Source organism: Equus przewalskii, chromosome 10 (assembly GCF_037783145.1).
Source record: "Equus przewalskii isolate Varuska chromosome 10, EquPr2, whole genome shotgun sequence".
In the NCBI taxonomy this organism is placed as follows: Eukaryota; Metazoa; Chordata; class Mammalia; order Perissodactyla; family Equidae; genus Equus; species Equus przewalskii.
The window spans coordinates 4,479,325-4,502,468 of record NC_091840.1 but is presented as its reverse complement, the minus strand read 5'-3'; the positions used below and the strand labels follow the sequence as shown (position 1 = coordinate 4,502,468).

At 43.5% G+C, this 23,144-nt stretch overlaps 1 protein-coding gene across 1 annotated transcript in view; it reads left to right on the top strand.

The window, feature by feature from the left end:
- The window catches only part of TNRC6C (trinucleotide repeat containing adaptor 6C), a 141,419-nt gene that overhangs the window by 56,886 nt on the left and 61,389 nt on the right, over positions 1 to 23,144 (top strand). The window contains 1 exon segment of the mRNA XM_070559819.1: positions 11,660 to 11,986. Coding sequence (XP_070415920.1) covers positions 11,660 to 11,986 — 327 coding nt within the window.

Below are 23,144 nucleotides of genomic sequence, written 5' to 3'. Positions count from 1 at the left end.
CCATGCACTGTCCAGCTAGTGGGAGTGAGCTCGCAGGCACAGCACACGCATGCAAGTGGGCAGGCACACGCATGCGCGCGCACACACTCTTCATCTGGCTAACACTTCTTCAGGATCAGCTTAATTGTTACTTCATCAAAGGAGCTTTCTCTGAGTCCCTAACCTAAAATAGATTCTTCTGTCCCAGTGTTACTTTGATCATGCTTACCACAGCTTGTAAGTATGTATTTGTGGAATCCTTCTAAAGATAGTGTCTATCTCTTGCTCCGTTAGCAACTCCAAGGATAGGAACCATATCTGTTTATTTTCCTCAGTGTACCCAGTGCCTGGCACAAAATAGGCACTCATTAAATATCTCCTAAATAAGTAAATAAGGGGAGGTTAAGTGAGGACAGTGACACATTTTGTGGAAGTGAAAAGAATGGTAGGCAGCGAACATGAGAAAACAGTGAGTTTGAACCCTTACTTAGCCTTCCCTGCTTTCCTCATTTTTCACAGCACTTAACTTACTCCGCATCGTTTCCGTTGTCTTCCCCTGCTAAGCTGTGAGCTCCAGCGGGGCCTGGCATCTGCCTTTTTGTTCACTGGTATATCTCCAGTGCCTAGAAGAGTGGCTGGGCTGTAGAAAGGCTTAGTACTTGTCAATGTTCGAGTAGCATTTGTCTCAGTAACCTGGAAGTTGAAGGCATGGATTGAGAAGGGGGCTGGGTGGTAGCAGGATTTCAGAGAGTGTAGGAGAAGTTGTAGACAGTTACAGTAAGGGAATTTTGGCTGACCACATCAGATTATAAGAGGAATTTTTAGCAGCATGGGGACTGAGAAGAGCCTGCATGTGGCAGTGTCAGGCAGCCTGGAAGCCAGACTGAAGGTTGGGATGGTACAGCAGTATGGATAGCACAATGAGAGGAAGGCCAGGGGGCCCAGGGACTTGCGATGACGCAGTGGAAGCTCAGGCAATGTAAAATGGCTAGGGAGGCAGCAGGGAACGGGATGCTGAGCAGGGTGGGAGAAAAGTCGAGGCTAAGTCTCAGGGGAAGCTCCTCCTCTCGGTCTCCTAGGGATGACAAGGCGTAGTAGGAGAACTTGAAAGGAGCTCCCAAATACACTCCTCCAGAGCCCTGCAGGAGCGGCGGAACCCCCTGCCCTGGTGCTTTGGGAAAGCAGTAGTAGGAATTTAGAAATCATTTGGACCCTATTGTGACAGTGCCCTCAGAAAATCTTTAACTGAGAGCAGAAAATTGTTGCTTGGAAAGAAAATAGTTTTAAAAGGTTTGCTTCCTTATATAATGATTTAACATCTATCTTTTCCCCAGCAGATGTCGCCCTCATTTAAAAGAAGAAAGTAAAAGCTTACTAGGCAAAGGAGAATAGCCGAAATTTCCAGGTCACTGAAAGTTTTTTTATTAGCTATGAAGTTATTAACTGGTTGCTATCTTAATTTTTTCTAAATCAAATGATTTGTTGATCCATAAATAAAATCAAACTAAAATTCCCATTGCCCTACTGCATTCTGCTGCTGTGTGAAAACAGTGATGTGTGGGATAGACTCGTTTGTGAGCCTCTCTCGTTGAGGTATGGCCTTAGATTCGGGTCTGTTTGAGAAGAGCAATGTCAAGATTGCCTTTATACCCTTCCCTGTTTCTTTGGGTAGTAATAGATTGAGAAATTTGGATCTGGTGAGAGTATATGGCTAGTGAGAAACGGCCCATTTGGTTTATCTGTATTGTAAGAATAGATTGAATTTCAAGATTCTCCATTTACCAGTTGAGATTATGTTAGTTGACTGCTAGTTTCAAAGGTGTGAAAAATACTGGCTTACACCAGAGAAGGTTTATCACTATCTCATATAAAGGAGGCCAGAGGTGCAGCTGGACAGGGTCCAAATTCTTACTTCCTTCTACCTCTTGGCTCTGCTGAGAGAGACTTCTCTTTCCTTTCCTAAGCGTCCCGGGTGACCCCTAGACCACCAGCCATGGCGTTAGCATTTCAGGCAGCTGGAAATATTAACATGAGAATGAGCATGTGGGTGACCTGAGAGTACTTTGCTTGCTCTGTGTTCTGGGGTCTTGGTCTCTTCCTTAATTTAACAAATACTTAGTGACATTTTTCCGTTTGTGAGATAAAGTGCTACTACTTAAGCTAGTAGAGTGGTAAGGGACAATCTCTCATCTGAAAAGCTTGTGATCTACCACAACTAATGGTCCTTTGTGAAAACAGATAATTATTTAAATTTAACATATTTCTGAGAAACCAGCTCAAACTTTGATCTCTTTCAAGACGATAGTGCAATTTCTAAAGCAGCGCTATTCAATAGAAATATAATGCAAGCCATATTGTGACCACATTAGTAATTTTAAATAGTCTAGTAGCAGAGTTTTAAAACTAAAAAGCAACAGGTGAGATTACTTAATACAGTTGGCCCTCTGTATCTGGGGTTTCCACATGCACAGATAATGGAGGGCTGACTAAGGGACTTGAGCATTCATGGATTTTGGTGTCTGTGGGAGGTCCTGAAACCAATCCCTCTGGATGCAGAGAGACAAGTGTAGATCCAAAATGTTATTTCAACATGAAATCAATATAAATATTGTTAATGCGATATTTTGTGTTCTTTCTTTTGTACTAACCTTTTGAACTCCAGTGTGTATATACTTATGGCACATCTCTATTTGAATGTTCAGTGCTCAGCAGCCACCCATGGTTAGTGGCTACCGTATTGGGCAGCACGTGGTCGTCTTTCTTCTCTAAATGACTGACTTTCAGAAAATCCACGTGTTTCTGTAACTTGTAATTTTAATTCCCTCAATTGATTTTTGGTTCACTTAGGTGAGAAACCCTATCTTACGCATCAGTGCCTTCCTACAGCAATCAGCACCGTCTTGGGCTCAGACTTGGGAAATTCTTGTTTGACCTATGGATGCGTTCTGTTTGAAGGGTACCAGCTGCCAAGCAGCACTATCCAGTAGGCAAGTGGAGAGGGAGAGCAGACTTTGAGTTAGGGCAACATGAGACAGTACTTCGGTTTCAGTGGCATGGACGGGACTGTCAGACTCATGAAACTGTCTGACCTCTCCAGAGAGTCCAGGGCAGAGGGATGAGTCCAAAGGCTGAAGTCCGTGTGTGGTTAGAGGGCCGTCAGAAGGCAGAGGAGTCTCTGAAGGAACAGGAAGGAGCTGGGCAGTTCGTCCAATCTTTCGCTGACAGGTCTAACATAGTGGCTTTTGTTTTCCTTGTAGCTCAGTGCTACGGTACGTTAAAAGCACCGGGTTTCTGAGAGAGAAATCTGATAATCCCTAGACTTAGTCTGTTCCCTTTGTTTTCCTGAGTGATAGCATCACATTACCTTTCCAGTCAGTAATCATAAAGAAGATGATCCCCACAATTGGAGAGGAGACATGGAACAATTATTTAATTAACTGTTAAAATTTTTGTAGCTATTTTTATTTACTTCTTAAAATAAAACACACCTACCCAAGACTTTAAGATACGTTACTGGGATTTTTTTTCCCTTCAAGATTTATGTGTCTGATGCTCAGTCTAATGTTACAAGAAGCTTCTAGTCCCTCCACCAGGAGCTGGCGAACTTTTCCTATGAAGGGCTGGGTAATAAATATTTCAGACTTTGCAGGCCAAATGCAGTCTCTCACGCATATTTTTCATTCTTTTTTCCCCGCCTTTTAACAATGGCAGATGCATTCTTAGTTCACTGCCGGCTCCAGTCCTCCTCAGACCACAGTTTCTCAAAGGGGAAAGGGAAGGCTGGTTGTGAACACGTTGACTCCTAAAATGCAGCTGTCTGAGATCTAAAACTGACTGCACATAGTGAATGCATCGGCAGGTCACACAAGGAAAACTGAATAATCTGTGTTCAAGGATCTTAGAATTGCTGGTTTAGATTCAAAACTAGTGACTGATAACATGCCTTATGTGCATACTTCATCATTTCTGTAGCATGAATTTCTTTTTCTTTAAAGATTGTGAGGAAAAGTAGCCCTGAGTTTGTCCTTTGATCTTTCTGTAAATACAGCGGCAGTGTAGAGGAAGAGCAGCGGCGGGGTGGCAGAGAATTGTCATCCCAGCGACAGCTGTGTCGTCTTGTTAGCGCTCCTGGGCCCTGGGGGTCTCTGCGGATGGGCGGGGACGGGGTGATCCTTAGGCTCCTGTCAGCTGGGATTCTTTGCTTTGAGTCCTTGCCAGTGGTTTCCTTCAGGTTTGGGCTCGGCCAGGTTTTCTTCATTTCCAGTCTTGGAAGAGGCAGGACCACAGGTGGCAGTGCCTTGACTTTGGTGGTAGCCAGCCTCCAGTGTCACTGATTACAAAAGAGACAGGGCTTTCCTAACCAGGCCGGGCGGAGCTCTGTGCAGCTTGCTAATATTCTCTCTCTGTGTTCTGTCCTTCCTTTCTTCCGTCCTCTCTCTCCCCCTCTTCCTCCTTTTCTTCTGCTGCTGCTGCTTTTGAATTTTGTAGTAAAAGGAAAGAACCAATTGCATTCTTATTCCTAGTTTCCTAAGAAGCAATTGCAAGTGCTCCGTCTACAATAAAACCTTCGGGCCAGATACAGTAAAATGTGGAATAAAGTGAATTGATATCATTCTAAGTACATATTTTAAAGTAGATTTAGTGGTTTTATGTTTCCTAGACAAATGTACTTCTACCCTGCTCTCAGTGTCATTTACAAAGTTGCAGTGGAAGGTTGCTGTTGTGAGAGATGGGGCAAGTTTGCTTCTCTGTTTTTGTCTTTTAAATTAATAGACTTTATTTTTTAGAACAATTTTAGATTTACAGAAAATGTAAAGAGTTCCCATATATTTCGTCTCCCCAGTTTCCCCTCTGATTAACATCTTGCATTAGTGGGGTGCATTTGCTACAATTGATGAACCGGTATTGACACATTTTTATTAACTCAAGTCCATGGTTTACATTTTAGTTTACTCTTTGTGCTGTGCGGTTCTGATGGGTTTGACAAATGCATAATGTCTTATTTCCATTGTTAGAATATCACACAGTTTCACTGCCCTAAAGGCCCATGTGCTCCACCTATCCCTCCCCTCCCACCCCCGCAACCACTGATTTTTTTTTTTTATTGTCTCCATAGTTTTGCCTTTTCCAGAATCTTATAGTGGAAATCACGTGGTATCTAGTCTTCTTGGTCTGGCTTTTTCTTGACAATATGCATAAGTTTCCTCCTTTTCTTTTCATGCCTTGATAGCTCATTTCTTTTTAACGTTAACATTCCATTGTATGAATGTACTGCAGTTTCTTTATCCATTCACCTATAGAAGGACATCTTGGTTGCTTTTAATTTTTGGCAATTATGAATTAAGCTGCTATAAGCATTCCGGTGGGGACATAAATTTTCAACTCATTTGGCTAAATACTTAGGAACTTCTGTTATTTAATTAGCTAAAGGCCAATGTCAGGAAAAAGCATATTTGAAGGTCCTTATACATTTAAAAATCAACCTATAATAGGTTTTGGTTTTTTATCTCATATGCCTTTGAGTTAAAGATAGAGAACCTTCACATCTAGAGTAATTACTAAAAATATTTCATGTCCATAGCAAGGCCAGGGAAATAGGAATGGGGGAGGCAGGTAAGAGAGAGCTGCACTGGACTCCGATATGATGCCATTCCAGATTGAAAACCGCCTGTCACATTCTCTCTTCTTCACTTACAAAATCCTAGGCCTGCAGGATTGGAAGGCACTTTAGAGTGTCAGCCAGTCTAAGCCCTGCACCTTCCAGGGAAGGAAGCTGAGCTCTAGGGGTATCAGATTATTGACTGACCAAGACCACACACACTATTAGTGAAGCTGCTCTGGAATCCAGGTTTTCAAATTCCTGGTCTAGGATTTTTTCTATTATACCAATTTCTTTCTTTCTACTATGCTGCTATTTCTGCACTTCTTTTTAACTGGAGAGTGTGTGTTTGAGAGAAATGGTCAATGCCTTTACCATTTATTGAGCACTTACTGTGTGGCAGGCACCCTGCCGACATTTACAGTCTAGAGGGGGAGACAGATGTTTAAAAGCAATGTGCTGTGTTTGTGCTCTGCTAAATACAGGGGGGACACTGTGGGTGTTTGAGAAGCACCCAAACTGGCCTACGAGAGTCAGGGCAGGTTCTAAGAGGAAGTGACATTTACTCTGATATTTAAAGAATGATGAAGAATTGCCATTTTTTGTTGACTCTGAGATATTCTCAATTGTATTATGCCTTATTTTATGTACCACTTAGAGAAAGAAAACATCACCAGTTAAATTGATATTTGCATCATCAATTATAAGATGCATTCTGATTTTAGAAATGTTAAAATATAGGGCTTTCCTGGTGGCACAGAAGTTAAGTTCGCATGTTCCGCTTCGGTGGCTCAGGGTTCGCCAATTCGGATCCCGGGCATGGACCTACTCACCGCTTGTCAAGCCATGCTGCGGCAGGTGTCCCACATATAAAGTAGAGGAAGATGGGCACAGATGTTCGCTCAGGACCAGTCTCCCTCAGCAAAAAGAGGAGAATTGGCAGCAGATGTTACCTCAAGGCTGGTCTTCCTTGGGGGAAAAAAAGAAAGAAATGTTAAAGTGTGCAGAAATGTGTCTCAGACTTGGTGATACACCGTGGTGAGATGGAAGAGGGAAGAACAAGGGCCCAGAGGCGGGAAGTTGCGCATGGCAGAGTTAGAGGGTGGGCCTGGGAAACTGGGCACTGGGGACAGCTTTCTGCTCAGGACCCTGTGGACTTAAACTAAGGCCATAGGAAGCTTCCAAGGGTTCTAAACTTGGGAGGAGATCTGCATTTCAGAAGGAGCACACTGGCTGCAGTGTGGATGATGAGTTAGAAGAACAGCCAGGCTCTTGTGCTCCAGACGAGAGAGAATGGTGCCCAGGCTCTGGTCGTTACAAGAGGAATAGAAGCAGATGGTTGAGTTTGAGGGATATTTAGGGGAAACACGTAGGAGCTAGAGATGCCAAGGTTCAGTGGTTGTGGGGTATAGGTGGGAAAAATAAAGGGAAAAATCATGGATGGAGCCCAGGTTTCTGACCTGGTGCTCTGTACCGGGAGAGTGATAGATCGACTCCGAAGAGGATTGAGGCAGAAAGCTGCTGAGTATTTGGGACAGGTTGATTTTGTGGTGCTTGTAAGACATCCAAATGTAGAAATCTAGAAGCCATCTGGGGCTCGGATCATGACCACAGGGTTGATAAATGAAGCTCTGGGAGTAGGTTGGTTGAGCAGGATGAGTGTATGAACAAAGAGTGTCTGCAAGAAAACCTTAAAGAAGGGCAGAAGAGGAAGGCTGCCGGGGAGCAGGAAAGCGTGGCCAGAGAAGCCGGAAGCCCAGGAAAGGACTCCACCACCAGGGAGGCCGAGGAAGAGAGTGTCAAGATGGCTGAAGGGGCCACTGCCGATAAAGACAGCTGGGAGTTCAAGAAGATAAAGCTGAGAACATGGCCTTGGATTTTAGTATCAGGGAAGTCATTGTCATCAGTTAGCACAAAGAGGAGGGTAAGAGAAGCTGGCTAAGGGGCAAATGTTAGGTGAGGAAGCAGAGAGAGACAGCGTAAACAAACTCTTCAAGACTTTTGACTGGAGGCGAGGACCGAAATTGGAAGGTAGCTGGAGAGGAATTTGGGGTCAAGGAGAGCAGTGATGCTGTCTTTGAAGATAGTAGCAATTTGTGCATGTTTAAATACTGATGAGAAGGAGCTAGTTGCAGGGTGGCCACACAATCTCTAGGCAAGTTAGAAGTTGGAAATGTGTCTTCCTCCACTCTCCACACAAACACAGTGGCTGGATTCTCTTCTCTTGTGCACTTGGTGATGTCCATCATATTAAGCCTTTTGCTAGAAAGTATGTGAATATTTATAAAACAAAGAATTAATCTCTAAGATCCACTCTTATGCTTTGGGCCTTTGTGTCTGCTCTGGAGAGTGTCATGGGTTGAGGACTCAAGTACACAAACTCCCTGAGATGGGATCCAGAGCTGTGGAGGGCACCTTGCCTTGCCTTGCCTTTCTGACACATTGATTATGAGATATATAGGCAGGTATTTCATGTACTACTTGGAAAGGAAAAATGCTGCCAATTAACTGATGTGTCATTGATGGTAAGACACGTCCCGATGTGAGTGATGTTAATGTAGAAGAAATGTGATTCTTAGACTTGATGAAATACAGTATTAGCCTTAAATAGGAGTAATAGCAGTGTTGGACAAAGAACGGTGTGACATTCGTGTGTCTGGGATGGAACAACGAAAGACCCCGAAGAGCCACGGGAATCCTGAGCAAAAAGAACAAAGCTGGAGGTATCACACTCCCTGATTTCAAAATATACTACAAAGCTATAGTAATCAAAACAGCATGGTACTGGGACAAAAACAGACACCCAGATCAGTGGAACAGGATCAAGAGCCCAGAAATAAACCTACGCATCTGTGGACAGCTAATTTTCAACAAAGGAGCCAAGAACATAACAATGGAGAAAGGAAAGCCTCTTCAATAAATGGTATTTAGAAAACTGGACAGCCACAGGCAAAAGAATGAAAGTAGACCATTATCTTACACCATACACAAAAACTAACTCAAAATGGATTAAAGACTTGAAGGTAAGACCTGAAACCATAAAACTGCTAGAAGAAAACATAGGCTCTATGCTCTTCAACATCATGTCTCACCAGGCAAGGGAAGCAATAGAAAAAATAAACAAATCTGACGACATCAAACTAAAAAGCTTCTGCACAGCAAAGAAAACCATCAGCAAAACAAAAAGACAACCTTACAACTGGGAGGAGATATTTGCAAACCATATATCTGATAAGTGGTTAATATCCAAAATATATAAAGAACTCATACACCTCAACAACAAAAAAACAACTCAGTTAAAAAATGGGCAGATGAGGGGCCAGCCCCATCACCAAGTGGTTAAGTTTGCGTGCTCTGCTTCCACGGCCTAGGATTTCACCGGTTCAGATCCTGGGTGTGGCCATGGCACTGCTTTTCAGGCCATGCTGAGGTGGTGTCCCACATACCACAACTAGAAGGAGCTACAACTAGAATATACAGCTATGCACTGGAGGACTTTGCAGAGAAGAAGAAGAAGGAAAAAAAATGGGCAGAGGATCTGAATTGACATTTTTCCAAGGAAGATAGACAGTTGGCCGTAGGCACATGAAAAAATGTTCAACATTGCTAATTATTAAGAAAATGCAAATCAAAACTACAATGAGATATCACCTCACACCCGTCAGAATGGCTGTAATTAACAAAACAAGAAATAACAAGGGTTGGAGAGGATGTGGAGAAAAGGGAACTCTCATACACTGCTGGTGGGAATGTAAGTTGTTGCAGCCACTATGGAAAACAATATGGAGATTCCTTTAAAAAGTAAGACTAGAACTACCATACAATCTAGCTATTCCCCTGCTGGGTATTTATCCAAAGAACACAAAAACATGAATGCATAAAGATAGATGCACCCCTACATTCATTGCAGCATTATTCACAGTAGCCCAGACTTGGAAACAACCCAAGTGCCCTTCAAGGGACGAATGGATAAAGAAGATATAGTTTATATACACAGTGGAATACTACTCAGCTATGAAAAAAAGATGAAATCTTGCCATTTGCAACATCGTGGATGGACCTTGAGGGTATTAGACTAAGCAAAATAAGTCAGACTGAGAAAGTCGAATGCTGTGTGATTTCACTCATAAGTAGAAGATAAAAGCAACAACAACAACAAACACAGAGATTAGATTGGTGGTTACCAGAGGAGGAGGTGGGAGGAGGGGGCGAAAGGGGTAAAAGGACACGTGTGCGGTAATAGATGGTAATTCGTCTTTGGGTTGTGAACATGATGTAGTCTACACAGAAATGGAAATAGAATGATATGCATCTGAATTTATATGATGTTACAAACCACTATTAACCTCAATAAAAAAATAAAAACACGAAGTTTCGGGATGGGGAGATAAAGGCATTAGTGGCTCGAGAGTGGACGGTCTTTGAATGAGTCATTGACAGCAGTGGGACCAGGCAGACCCAGGAAATTGTAGGATGGTCGGGAAGTACTGAGGGTATCCTGAGGTTAGGGACCATGAACTTAGAGTGGTGCCAAACTGCATGGCTGTGATTTCTTGAAAAAGCAGACAGTGGCTTCATCCAGGATTGAGAGTTTGCTGGGCAGTGTACCAGAAAGAGAGTGGGCAGAGGCCTTGTGGATACTGTCTGTGCAGTGTGGGGTGACAGGGGTAAACGGCAGACCCCGTGTTGGGAGACAAGAAATGCAGGCTGACTGGAATGGTAATTAAAGGCAAACAGTAACGTCTCATGTTCCCCCAACTGTTGACTGGAAATATTTTTATAATGTTGCTTAATATGTATGAGATTACGGAGCTAGGTGTAAACTTGTTTTACTCAACTATGAAACCAAAGAGATTTACAGATTAAGTTGAAAGAAAAACTTTATTCAAATAGCAAGATAAACATAATATCCTAGATAGTGACATTTCAGGTTCAAGATGGGAACACTGTTGAGGGTCAGATTCTTTTGCACTTGACGTGTCTGCACTCCCATCTGCATGCAGGGTTATGCTCAGATTACCTTCTGCATTTGGCATGCTCATTAGTGTAACCCTCAGGGTTATCCCTCAGCCTTCTGCTTCTCTTCTCTTTTGGAATTATTGTGAAACCGTTGTTTATGTACTGTGGTCTGACAGCATTTTGGCTTTCTCTTAACGCAAATGCATCATTTGCAAATTAGCCCACCTGTGTTCTTTTCCAATAAATCTGTAACTAGAGTGTAGTACTGTTATAGATACCATCACCACAAATCTTTAGTTACTCAGATAACCCAGAATGCCTCAATATATATGTTTTTAGATTGTCGTCAGAATTAAAAATGTATATAAATTCATGGACATCTGAAAGTTCATTAATTTTAAGAAACACTGACTGAGAGCAGTGGTTCTGAAAGTGTGGTCCAGAGACCAGCAGCATCAGCATCGCCTGGGAACTTGTCAGAAATGCGAATTCACAGTAGCCCCTCTCCCTCCAACCTACTGAGTTCCCTGGGCACAGTCCAGGAATTGGGGCTTTAATCAGTCCTCAGGTTGAGTCTGATGCAAGCTGAGGTGTGAGAACTGCTGCTCTATTTTTTTTTTTTTTTTTTTGAGGAAGATTAGCCCTGAGTTAACATCTGCCACCAATCCTCCTCTTTTTGCTGAGGAAGACTGGCCCTGAGCCGACATCCGTGCCCATCTCCTTCTACTTTATGTGTGGGATGCCTGCCACGGCATGGCTCGACAAGCCGTGCATAGGTCCACACCCGGCATCCGAACTGGTGAACCCCGGGCCACTGAAGCGGAATGTGTGAACTTAACCGCTGCGCCACCGGGCCGGCCCCAAGACCTGCTGCTCTAACTTGACCTAAGCACCCATTTTACGGATGAGGAACTATGGCCCAAGAGGTATTGCTCAAGATCGCAGTTGATTTATAGGAAAACTGGATCTCAAACCTGGAACACTAGATTTTAGTCCAGTTCTGTTTCCAAAGCACAACACTGTCATTTCTTCCGTAGTTTTTGCTTTGTTTTCTTTGGTTTGGGTTGGGTTTTAAGAAGATGTTACTAAAGTTTTGGGTTCTTTTCATTTTGTTCCTTACAGTGCCAGAACCTACTAAGACCTGTTCAAGCCAGCCCCAACCTGCCGGTCCCAGTGCCAGTACTTCCACCAGCACTCTCTCCAACAGCAGCAATGGCAAACGTGCACCTGCCAGCGGCCAGCAGCCAGCTGCCTCCCGTTACCTGCCTCGAGAGGTGCCTCCACGCTTCCGCCAGCAAGAACAGAAGCAGCTGTTAAAGAGAGGTCAGCCGCTGCCTACAGGGGCTCTGACCAGTGTGAGCCCGAGCCAGAGTGCCGGGCCCGCGGGGGTAAGCCCTCCTCCCATCCCTGGAGCCGGAGCACAGCAGCATCCCAGCAAGCTCCAGCCAGGTAAAACCACATAGAATGAGTACTTCTTTTTATCTGGAACCGGTGTGCTGTTTTCAGCCTTGCGGCTGAGTGATAATGCACAGTGTCGTCCATATTCACTATATACATATAACAGAGCGGGCTAACTAGCTAGATGATTGGTAGATAGATAGATTTCAAGTGGATTTTAAAGTTTGATTCTGTTTTCCCCTACTTATTTCTATTATTTCTCCCATATTTTCAGATGGCATTAGCTACTTCAGCTAAGTTTGTTTCTCACCAGAAACTCCATCAGTACATAAAAATCTGTCAAGGCAAATGCTTTAGAACCCTGCAGTGAGCACTTTTAAATAAAACTCTTTCCTCTCAATTTACTAAGAAATCTGTCTCGTGGCTGCACATACACATGCTTTGCAGGGAGGTCGTGGCATTTGATGGGGAATGGGTATTTCTAACTGTAATTTACTCAAACACTTTGAGCCAAACCCGCCTGATACCTCCTTGCACTCAGCCCCCAAGGGGGTCCGGGTTCTGATCCACCTGCTTCTTGTTGGCCTCTTTGCATGCTGTGAGATGTGGCTTTGTCTTTGCTCCCAGGAGAAATGACCACTTGCTTATTTGCTTTCCAGCTTCCAGAATGTTAACGTCTCTCATCTCCTATGTCTCCTATTCCCGTCTTCTTGACTTACGGATTTATACTTTCAAAAATTTCTTTACAGAAGTTTTATAGAAATTTTTGGAAGAGATCAAAGAACGTGTACTCAGCTGCCGTGTTTCTCTGTTATTTTCTTAAATCTTTCTGTGTCAAGTAATTTAACTAACAACTGGCACTGGTTCCAGCATGGAAACCACATTTGCTGATGGTAGTGAAGTTAGGTCTGTAATTAGAGAAGCAGGGGTGTTTTGCATATTAGACTGGAGTTTAAAAGAAATGTCACAGTCGTGTTAGTATTTGTTTTCTTTCATGTGCCGCCTTTTAACACAGGGAATAATTCCTGCATGACCTGAAAGTATTTCTAGCAGTAGTTCTCAAAACCGTGGTGGATTTAGAACCAATGTTTTTAGGCAACTTCACCATGTCTCTTTAAATAGTAGTGTTGACTCTCACCTGCCAGAGTCCTGGTGGAGGGGCTGTAGGTCAGTGCTTGTCACCAAGAAGCAAGGAAGAGAAGAAGGATCAAATATATTCACTGACTGAAAACAGAGTCCCATCTACTCAGCTGCACGCAGTTTGTAATCAATCATACAGTTACTTTGTACACTGAAATCGGCCCTCAGGAAGGTCTCAGTAGAGACAAAGATTGTGTAGTCATACCTAAACAGCTTGGTGTATTAATTTAAGATGCTTGTTTTGAAAAACTGAAAAAGAAATGTTTTTTCTTGGATTTGTTTTTTCTTGGTTTTTTCCTTGGCTCCTGCTTTTTTCTGGATTTGTCTCGTTGTTTGATTAGTTGGCAGTATGGCATCAGTGTTCTCATCAAATGCTACTAGTGCGAGATGTCACTGGTACCTTAGATAAGCGGTAAATAATCAAGGAATTGATTCAGTAAAATTTTGGTATGAAAATAATTTTCTTTAATAAAATATTTGTCTGTAAATATTATACCCTTCTCCAGAAAGCTATTCCTAGTTCATTCTACTTTTAAAATATGTATAGAGAAGACTAAATCATCAATTTAATCATGAAGACTAAGTTATATATAACAACAGCTCAGAAAATGGAAGTAATCTATACAATATTAATATTAATAAAATAAGAGATGATTGACTTTGACTCCCTAGCAAAAATCTTTGACACCAATTTCATCTCTTCCTTAACAGTCTCTGGTATCATAGCCACGTGACTCTTTCTAACTCGTCACCTTTCGTTGCATCAGAAGTCCTCTCAGAAACCTGTCCTGGTTCCTCATTCCTAATCCACAAAGGTTCAGTTTCTCTGCCTGGCTGTCAAGGCCCTTCAGCCTTGTCTAGTCAACATTTTTCCTTCTCTTCTCCATGACCTACTTTCTCTTCTAATTGGAATTGTTTCCTTTCCCTGCTCAGTGTTGTCTTTCCCAGTACATGCACCCCTTTGATTGCCCTTCCTGTTTGTTTCTCTCCAAATCATCACCTCACCCTCCATGAACCCCCTTATGTATATCCATCCTCACTGCTCCTCCTGAAGCTGTAAGGTACTCAGTCTGCAACTTAGAACTTCACACTCACTGTATACTGTGTAACCTCTACTGTTGGCTACTCAAGTATCCTATAGGGAAAGTGTCTGAACTTCCTACTGTACGACTAGCTTAGCAGGTGCAAAGACCTCTGAGCCGTAGAAGACCGAGCAGCTGGCACTGCTTATGCCACCAGCTAGTACTTCCATTTCTCATCCAAAATGCGAGGTCATGACCTCTAGTCTCCAAAGTCCCTTCCCTTTGATTTCTGACCTATACACTGTTCCAGAGAGCTTGTTTGATGTTGTCAGTGGAAGGCATTGCAGGAACACCATCCCATGTTGTTCTGGAATCAGCACAGGGATTGCAAGTGAGCATCAGCATGCATGGAGGCGGTATGGCAGAGAGGTCAAGAGACAGGCCGGGGGGACAGAGGTCTGATTCAGTTTCCAGACACGTGATTCCTGTGAGACCTTCGCCAATTCATCCTTATTTCTTGCACCTTAGACTCGTCTGTAAAATGAGAAGATTCCTGTTTTAGAGGATTTTATAAATGAGGTATTTGTTTCATACTTAGCACAGGGCCTTGAATATCGTTAAGTGCTCACTAAATGCAGATGAATAGCTGTTACTGTGGGACTTTTGAGACTTATAAAATATGCAACATATATGTACCCATCTTTGAAACACTATTATGGAGCAGGAATTTTTTTTTTTTAACTAACAAAATCTTTAAATGACTGAATTCAACAGCAGTGCAGTAAAGCTTTCTCATTGCTCTATGACCTGTGTATATTTTGAAATTTCAGTTGTCCTTCCTAGAGTGGAAGTATTCTGTCAACTTTTCGTTTTCATGGTGCAAGTTTCTTAATTCATATCCAAGTGAAATTTTATTAGTATGTTCTAGAACAGTAACCACATTTTCTTGCTGCATTGAAACTTTTCTAGATACTGCTTGAAGTAAAAGCTCTTATAACTTTAAGTAATACATAGATTTTCATTGTATTTGTATCTGTGTAAGCAGGTTTTCACTCCTGTAGCCATTCCTACATTCAAATGAAAAATAGAGTTTCATTCATAATTCCATTCCTCTAACTGTAAGGTTAAATTAAAGAGTATGAATGCTGGGTCAGCAGAACTGAGATAGAATGACTCCAGCAGGGGCAGGTGAGTGCCTAATCCTTAAGAATTTAACGGCAGACTGCTTCCAGTGACAAGAAACATGAAATTGGGAGTTACTTCAGCCTAGCACGTTAATTCCTGTGTTATTCCCAAGTGTATCGGTATGTGGGACTCCGCTCTCCAAGTTTTAGTGTGCTTGGCAGAGAGTAAAGAAGGGCAGAGATCCCTGGAAGGAGCTGTGGAGTCTGAACGCCTTTATCCTTGCAGTATGTAACAAAGCTGATCAAAGAAGCAGACATCCTGGTTTCCCCACGGCTGAGCGTCCGACTGTGTGCCTCTTCCACGGGGGAGGTTGTCACAGCCCTTCCCGTAGTAACGGAAAGCCCACGTGTCCATGCCAGCAAACAGAGAAAGGACATGCAGATAAAATTAAATGGTATAGGTGCAGAGATGGGAAAGTTTTAAAAGAATTGAAAACTGAATTGCTAGTATTTTTAGCCTTGCATGTATGGGTAAATTGTATATACTGTTGTATAAGACAGCTGGTGGATGTGGAGAGAGGACTGGCCTGACAAGGATTGCTGTCATCATTCTTTTTCTTTATGTACCATGTGTTTCCTAAAAGGATGTAAGTCAGTAGGTCAGTCTGGCTCTTATAAAGTTTTGTTATGATTCACCTTGTGATTCACATTGATCTGTCAAATTTGTTCATATAGAAATATTGCAACCCTAAGTTTTGCCGTTTTTTGACAAACCGGTACGCTAGCTTAATACTTTTTCACCATTTCTTTCCTTTTGTTACTCCATCAGAATGTTTAGGCAGCAGTGCCACACTGACCTTGCACACCTCTGAGAAGGGGCGAGAAGATGCTAACCTTTGAAAACTTTAGCTTCTTTAAGCGTATCTTCACTAATTCATTGAGCAAAACATTTATTGAATGTGTGCTAAATGTAGGGGATACACAATTCATGGCTAAAGTGTGTTGGAATGACCATTAGGTAAATAGGCAATTTACAGGGGCTGTGATAGAGATAACTGTAGGGTGCCATGTGCACACATGGAAGGGGCAACTGACCCAGACCAATTATGGGGGTCTGCCAAGGCAGGCTTTCTGATGGAGGCGATGTGAGCTGAGTTTAGATGAGCTGTGAAAAGCAAGTGACAGAGCAACCTGCATGCCCAAAGGCGTAGACCCACAATTATAGGGCCTCTTTGGGTAACAAAGGTGGTTCAGGGTGGCTAGGGGACAGAGTGCAAGGGGGCAGCAACAGGAAATAGAGCTAGAAAGGTTGGCTATTAGTATCACTAAGTAGTAGCAGTAAACTGGCACAAAACCATTTTGTGATGATCAAGTCAAATTAAATTCATCTTCAAACTGTTCAACAAACTGCTCTTGGAACTTGACAGGCTGATTCTAAAGTTCATCTAGGAGAGTAAAGTTGCATAAATAGAACAGCCAAGAAAATTTTGAAAAAGAATAATGAATTATGAGAAGGAGCTCTGCCCCTCTAGTAATGACAACTGCGTCACTGGGGCAGGAGTAAACAAACAGGTTGACGGAACAAAATGGACCAGGGAGGAAAGCACGGATGCATGGAGATTGAGGTTAGCAGGAAGGTGGCTTTCCAGATCACGGAAAACAGTGGCTCAAATCAATACGGTGCTTCGAAAGCCACGTGCAAAACAAACGTGAGAACTACTAGAAGATGATGCAAGAGAAGACTTCCAAATCTTGAGATGCAGTTTTTTCTTAAGCAGGAAGCCGTGAAAAGAAAGGCTGACAAATTTGAGTGTATAAAAGTTACAGACGTTTGTACAAGCCCATAAATAAAACCTGAGAAGAAATACCAAGGATTCCTACAAATCAACAAGGGAAGAAAACAGTCAATAGAAAAATGGGCAGAGTTTGAACAGGCAGATCATAAAACTACTATAAATTAGTACTAAACATATTGAAAGATAATATTTGTGATCAGGAAAAAATAAGTGAAAATGAAAACAATAGTGATATACCACTTTTCACTTACCAAATTGCCAAAACTTTAAAATCTATTATAATAACAACAGTACTATTAATTGAATGCTTACACTTTGCTAGATGCAACTGCTTTGCACATATTAACTTGTTAGTCTTCACAATAAGACTCCAGAACAACCACGCCTGGCCATGAGAGTGTGGGAAAGGACAGCTCTTATTTGCTCAGATATGAATGTAAATCGGTACAACCTCTATGGAGGGTAGTTTGCCAGAATTTATAAAAATTTTAGGTGATCCTGTCTTCCTGACTCAGGTGTTCCAACTCTAGGAGTATATCCTAGAGACCCCTGACATCACAGCTCTCTATTGCCAGCCTAAGGCTCGGCTTTTATTCTCTACCCTATGGCATGAGCTAATGATTGGGGAGTTGAGACTGTCAAGAGGCAATGGGGACAAAAATGGAGGTGACTGCTGCCTCTTTGGAACCATTAGAAGTGTAGGTAACGTTAACCTTCCAGTGACCACCATCATTGTGCCCTGTCACCTGGTCATAAAGAGTACACTGTGTTTGAGGACCAGCTGAACTTTTGCTAGGAACAGCAATTTAAACTCTTCCTCTCATTTTCTACAGGATTTCAGGTTCCATCGTCCCTCTCTGTGTTGGCTTAGTGCCATCTCCACATTAACCCTGGGTGTTGTTGAGAGGTGTCACTGGTTTTGCAGCATTATTTAAGTCAACATTTATCACATTTTCTACCCTAACCCAGACTTCCAAGACTAACATGCAAAAATAAGTCCTGGCTACCTTTAAGGTTCAATAATGCTGATGTTGAAGTGAAACTCAATGAGTTTAAAGCAAAAGTAGATTGTTATAGAGGGCTACCTATTCAAAATAAGGATGTTTTCCAGCATCAAGATGAGAGTGCCCCTTAGTAGTTGATACTGTGACTGCACTTTAGATATCTCCTGTGGGTGATATCCCTCATGGAAAAACATGGTGTGCCCAGAGCAGCCACGGTGGCACAGGCCTAGAAAAGTCCTGTCCGGACTGGAAAGGAACTGAGGGGAGCCCGAAGAAGAGCATTGGGAGGAAGAGGTGTGTGAGCATTTCAGTTGTAGCAAGGCTGGCTCAGTCCCGGCGGCCGCCGCCCCCAAGGGCAGGGCAGAACTGGGCGAGTAATAGTACTGAGCTGGGTGCTGGTTTCAGCCCTTGGGAGAACCTTGACTCCTTCCTCACTCCTGGCAGCACCGAGAGACGTGACGAATCACCCCTGGCAGAAGGGCGCCTGCATGGAGAGGCCAGGGTTTCTTCAGCTCCGGGTCCAGGTTCTGTCTTTAAATAAGAACAGCTGGTCCTGAAATAAAACAGTGGCCTTCTAATAAAGTAATACGGGGCAAAATAGATTTTTGAATTCATGTATTGATTTTGAGGGTAGCTCGTTTAGCCCATTGGCAAAAAATTTTAACTGGGAAGATGTGTTAGTATATAAATATAATGATTCGCACTATGAAGGTTCCTGGAAGACATCATTTTATCATGTTGTTTTCTATTCAGAGTATGTTCTTGCAAGTCTACAGCGTAACTCCAGCTTGAAACACTTGAGAGCTTTCATCTTTTAAAAAAAACTGTTTTTCATTGTGCTAAAGGCAGAACAATGGATTGTTTTGGTGACTGCTTTGTACATTTATAAACAGAGGCTTTGATTAATACATGGTGCTGTTCGCTGCTTAGATCTTTTTGAGATAGAGGCAGGAAAGTAATTAAGAAGTTGGACACTTGCCCGTTTACATATGGGGCTGCTGAGAATGTTATAGCTAGTGGTGGCATGCCAACTGGTTAGCGGCTGTTTAGGGAAAGCGGGAAAGAAGAAGAACGGAAAACAAAGGCCGCCGCAAAGAGGGGCAGTGTGTTTGCATGCAGCCAATAGGCAATATGCTGTTATTCTTTTGGCTGACTTTCAGAAAAACAGAAGAAAAGTGGCTCTGGTGCTCACTGTAACTGGGTCCTGCAGTGAAAATGTTTGTGCCAATTGAAAGAATTTAAAGAGGAAGGAAGATCGGTTTAGTGTCAGCTGCAGTTCCATAGCAAGGCTTCCAACTCCTCTGGGTGGCTGCGCGCCCTGCTCCAAGGGGATGACTCGGAGCCTGCGGGGTGGAGGGCATCGCAGCCCCGGCCCGCCGGCGGCCCGGCCTGCAGGTCGCCTGGGCGCGGGCCGGCCCCGGAGTCTCCTGGCCGCGCGGCGCCGCGGCGGAGCTGAGGGTCCGGAGCGCCGCGCGCGCCGGCGGGCCAGGTAGCGTCCCTGGGCGGGCGGCCCCTTCCCCGGGGCTTTGCTGCCCGCGGCCGCTCCGAGCACGACCGCGCGCTCGGCCGGGGGGGCCCTGCGGGAAGATGGCGCCGCGCGGCCTGCCGTGTGGAGGACAGCCCAGCGCGGGAAGCTGGGCCGGGACGCGGTCCGCGTCGTTCTGGCGAGCCGTCTCCTCCGCCCCGCGCGGCCCGCTCCCCGGTGTGTAGACGCGCCGGCGCCGGCTTCAGGGGCGGGCTCCGGGCGAGGGGGCGCTGGCGGCGGCTCTGGGAGGGGGCTCCCGGGTTCCCAAAGGTGGCACGCTTGTACGGTTATGCCGCCCCGGACCGCCAAGGGGCGAGGATTTGTGCCATCAGAAAACATGAGTCAACGTACATTTTCCACTGTGGAAGGCACTTGGAGTTATGTTTTTAAGGTATAGTTTATGATTTTGTAATTCCAGTTAAAAGGGCTGTGGTGATCAAGAATGATGAGCTGTTTGTTAGTACTAATTAAGCATTCTGCACACTTCCCTATCTGATTGATTTGATACCTAATTACAGTTTTGCTTACTGTGGCTTTTGGAAGCTCTTTGTTAAATACTTTTCCCTGAAAAATGTATCTTTATGTGGTAACATTTTAGAATTTAAAAACAAAAAACAGCTTTTCTCTTTAAACCAGGCTATCGTGTTATTCTTTTTAATGTAATCACTTAAGACAGTCATGTTACGTAGGTTTTTATAGAGACACCTTTTTTTGGAATGTGTAAATCATTTAAACAGCAGAAGAAAAGAGAATTTAACATTATACACAAACTTCATTACTTTTTTCTTTTTAAGGCTTTTTGGGGGAGAAATTATTTTGATAATAGAATGGTATGGTGGAAGGAGCACTAAATTTTATTATGAAAATGCAGGTTTTAGTTCAGTCCTTGCTGCTTGTTAATTACAGCGCCTTTTCTCATTTGACCTCTCTGAGCCACTGTTTCCCCATCTGGAAGTGGACATAACTTGCAAGGCTCAGTTAAGTCGAGATGTATGGAAATACTCGGAACTTCATAGTGCTGTGAAGTGGGTGATGTCCTATGGATATGAAGACTCTTACTTATAAACTCTCCGACTTGCTGCATGTCAGACGCATGTAGATTTTAGCCTTCTAAAGCTCCTGGGCTGTCCAGGAAAGGCTAGAATGCTGACAAGAGAATTCAGTCTTGGTTTATTAAGAGCTCATTCATTTCACAATACCTCCTCCTGGAAGTCAGTCATTTCACATAGTTCTTTTAGATTACTACTAAAAGATAGGTTTGTGAATTAATAGCACAGTGAAGAGAATTTGGTTTATGAAAAGCATGCTATTCAAATGTTGTTGAAGTCATAAAGTTCTCCTAAGAATAGTGTGCTTTAAACACAGAGAATAATAGTCTTTTTACGTTTTCATTTTGGGGATACATTCTAGTGTCAAAATATGTGGTGGTGGTGGTGATGAAGATGATGGTGATGGTGGCGAGGGTGAGGAGACACGTGTGGGGATTCCCAGGCTCAGAGCTGTTCAGGCTGGGCTCCTCAGGGACCCGTGGAAGACTTTAAAGGAGTCTAAGCGGGGAAGAGACAGCAGGGAGGGGGTAGAGCCGCGTGTCTCCAAAGTGGCTTTAGGGTTGCCTCCTTCCTGTGCTGGAGACAGCCGTTCTGCTCTTGGTGTTCTGATGCTTGCTTTGTTTGTACCACTGCATTCTGACAGTGGTGAGTGGCATTTTGAAATCAACTTGAGTCTGTATTTTAAGACCATAAATACTGTACTAAAGTCATAACTTTTTGCTCTCTAGTTTTCAAGACCTTTCCAGCTTTCAAATACATTTTTTTGTTTAAACCATTATTTTTTTTAAATATTAAAGTACATAGGACACAGTTGATACCCACTTTAAAACTTCTTGAGAAAGAAAAAATGATAAAACAAGATAAAAGTGAAAGAAGGAAAATAAGGAAAAACTAAAGCAAGGAGTGGAGCCTTCGTGTCTCCTGCCTGTCCCTGCCATGGCCTGGCACGTTCTCTGAGAAGAGGCAGGTCGTGTTCACGTCTGAGGTCTCTGTCAGGTAGGACTGTTCACCATGCACGTTCAGCTGAATGTGGGTGGCTTAGGGACTTGCAGTTGAGGACACTATGACTACAGTCGCGTAGGGACAGACACAGTATGGGACTCCAAACCGTAAGAAGAGATACATTTGTAAAGAAAGCTCCTGGGGCACTGAGAATGTGTTGGATCTGGGAACACCAAGGAGTAAGGCGTCACTGCTACCAAAGGAGGCGAAAGGAGAGGCTCAGTTCTCACCCAGGCACGAAATGCCCAAGTCCACCTGGAAATGAGGACTTTCCTCCTCAACCCTGAAAAGGCTGGCAATCCTTATACATGGAACCCTCTGGAGGGGCTTACAATGAGGCTAACGAGTTAATTTGCTATACATTTATCTATGTGTTATTACTATCTAAGACACTAAAAATATTTTTCTCTCGCACCATGTTCTTGCTTTGGAGAAAAAGGGTACTGTTCAGTGGATGACAGTACCTCAATCACTCGGTGCTTGTTTGATCCAGCCACCACTTGATCGGCCTCTTGAAGAGGTTAGTAGAGTGGAGTGAAGAAGAGAAAGAGCAGCAGTAATGGCCTTTTAGGGAGCTAGATAGAGCACCTGCAGAGATGCATTAGTCCACATGGAGGGGAAGGGGACAGGGCATTCCCTACACTAATGGACTGAAGCATTCACTTCTGAGCTTCTGGCTTATTTCTCCCCAGACTTTTGGACAGATCCACTGGATGTCTTGCAAGCCACCCTAGACTCAATATGTCTCAGTCTGAACCCATCATCTCCCTTCCTCCCTTGCTTCCCGGAACTGCTCCTACTCCAGTGCTCCCGAGCTCAGTGGGTGGCATTCCATCTACCCATGGCCCAAACCCCAGATCTGGACATCACTCTCGAATTCCCCTCTCCTGCTCCCTGCATCTGTAATCTTTCACTAGGTCCTGTCGATTCTGCCACCTGGATATTGCTCGCTCTCCCACAACAAGGCCCCTAGATCAGATTATCGTCACCTCCTAGGCTTCAACCAAGGCCACATATAATTGTCGAAGTCTCCTCGGATGGGGCGTGACAGGTGTCCGGGGGGGGGGTCTCGGTCAAAAGGAAGGATTGTCTGAGGGCTGCAGTCATTCCTTGAACCCCATGTTTTGTGCCAGGGTCAGCGCACATGGGCTCAGTTATGTGTTTTTGTAGATTTTACTGCCTAAGTAGGAGAGTCTTAGCAATGTGGCCGTCCGGGGAATGGGGAGTAAAGGTGAAAATCTTTCATTCCAAACAGATTTCTGGGTGTATCATGGCAAAGTAATTGGACATTATCAAGTTCATTTACCTTTGACAAAAGGTTCAGTGTTCCAAACTTGCCGACGTGGGGAAAATTAGAACTTTTGTTTATTTTTTACATAAAAAACACAGGGGAAAGGCTTTACTAATATTTGCTGTATGGATTGACACTGGGCCTTCTGTTGGTCATCTAGGCTCCTTTCCCACATGTGTTTATTTATTTGTTTCTTTGTCTTTGTTGGAGCAGCATTTGAAAGTAAATTGCAGATATCATGACCCTTAAATATCTC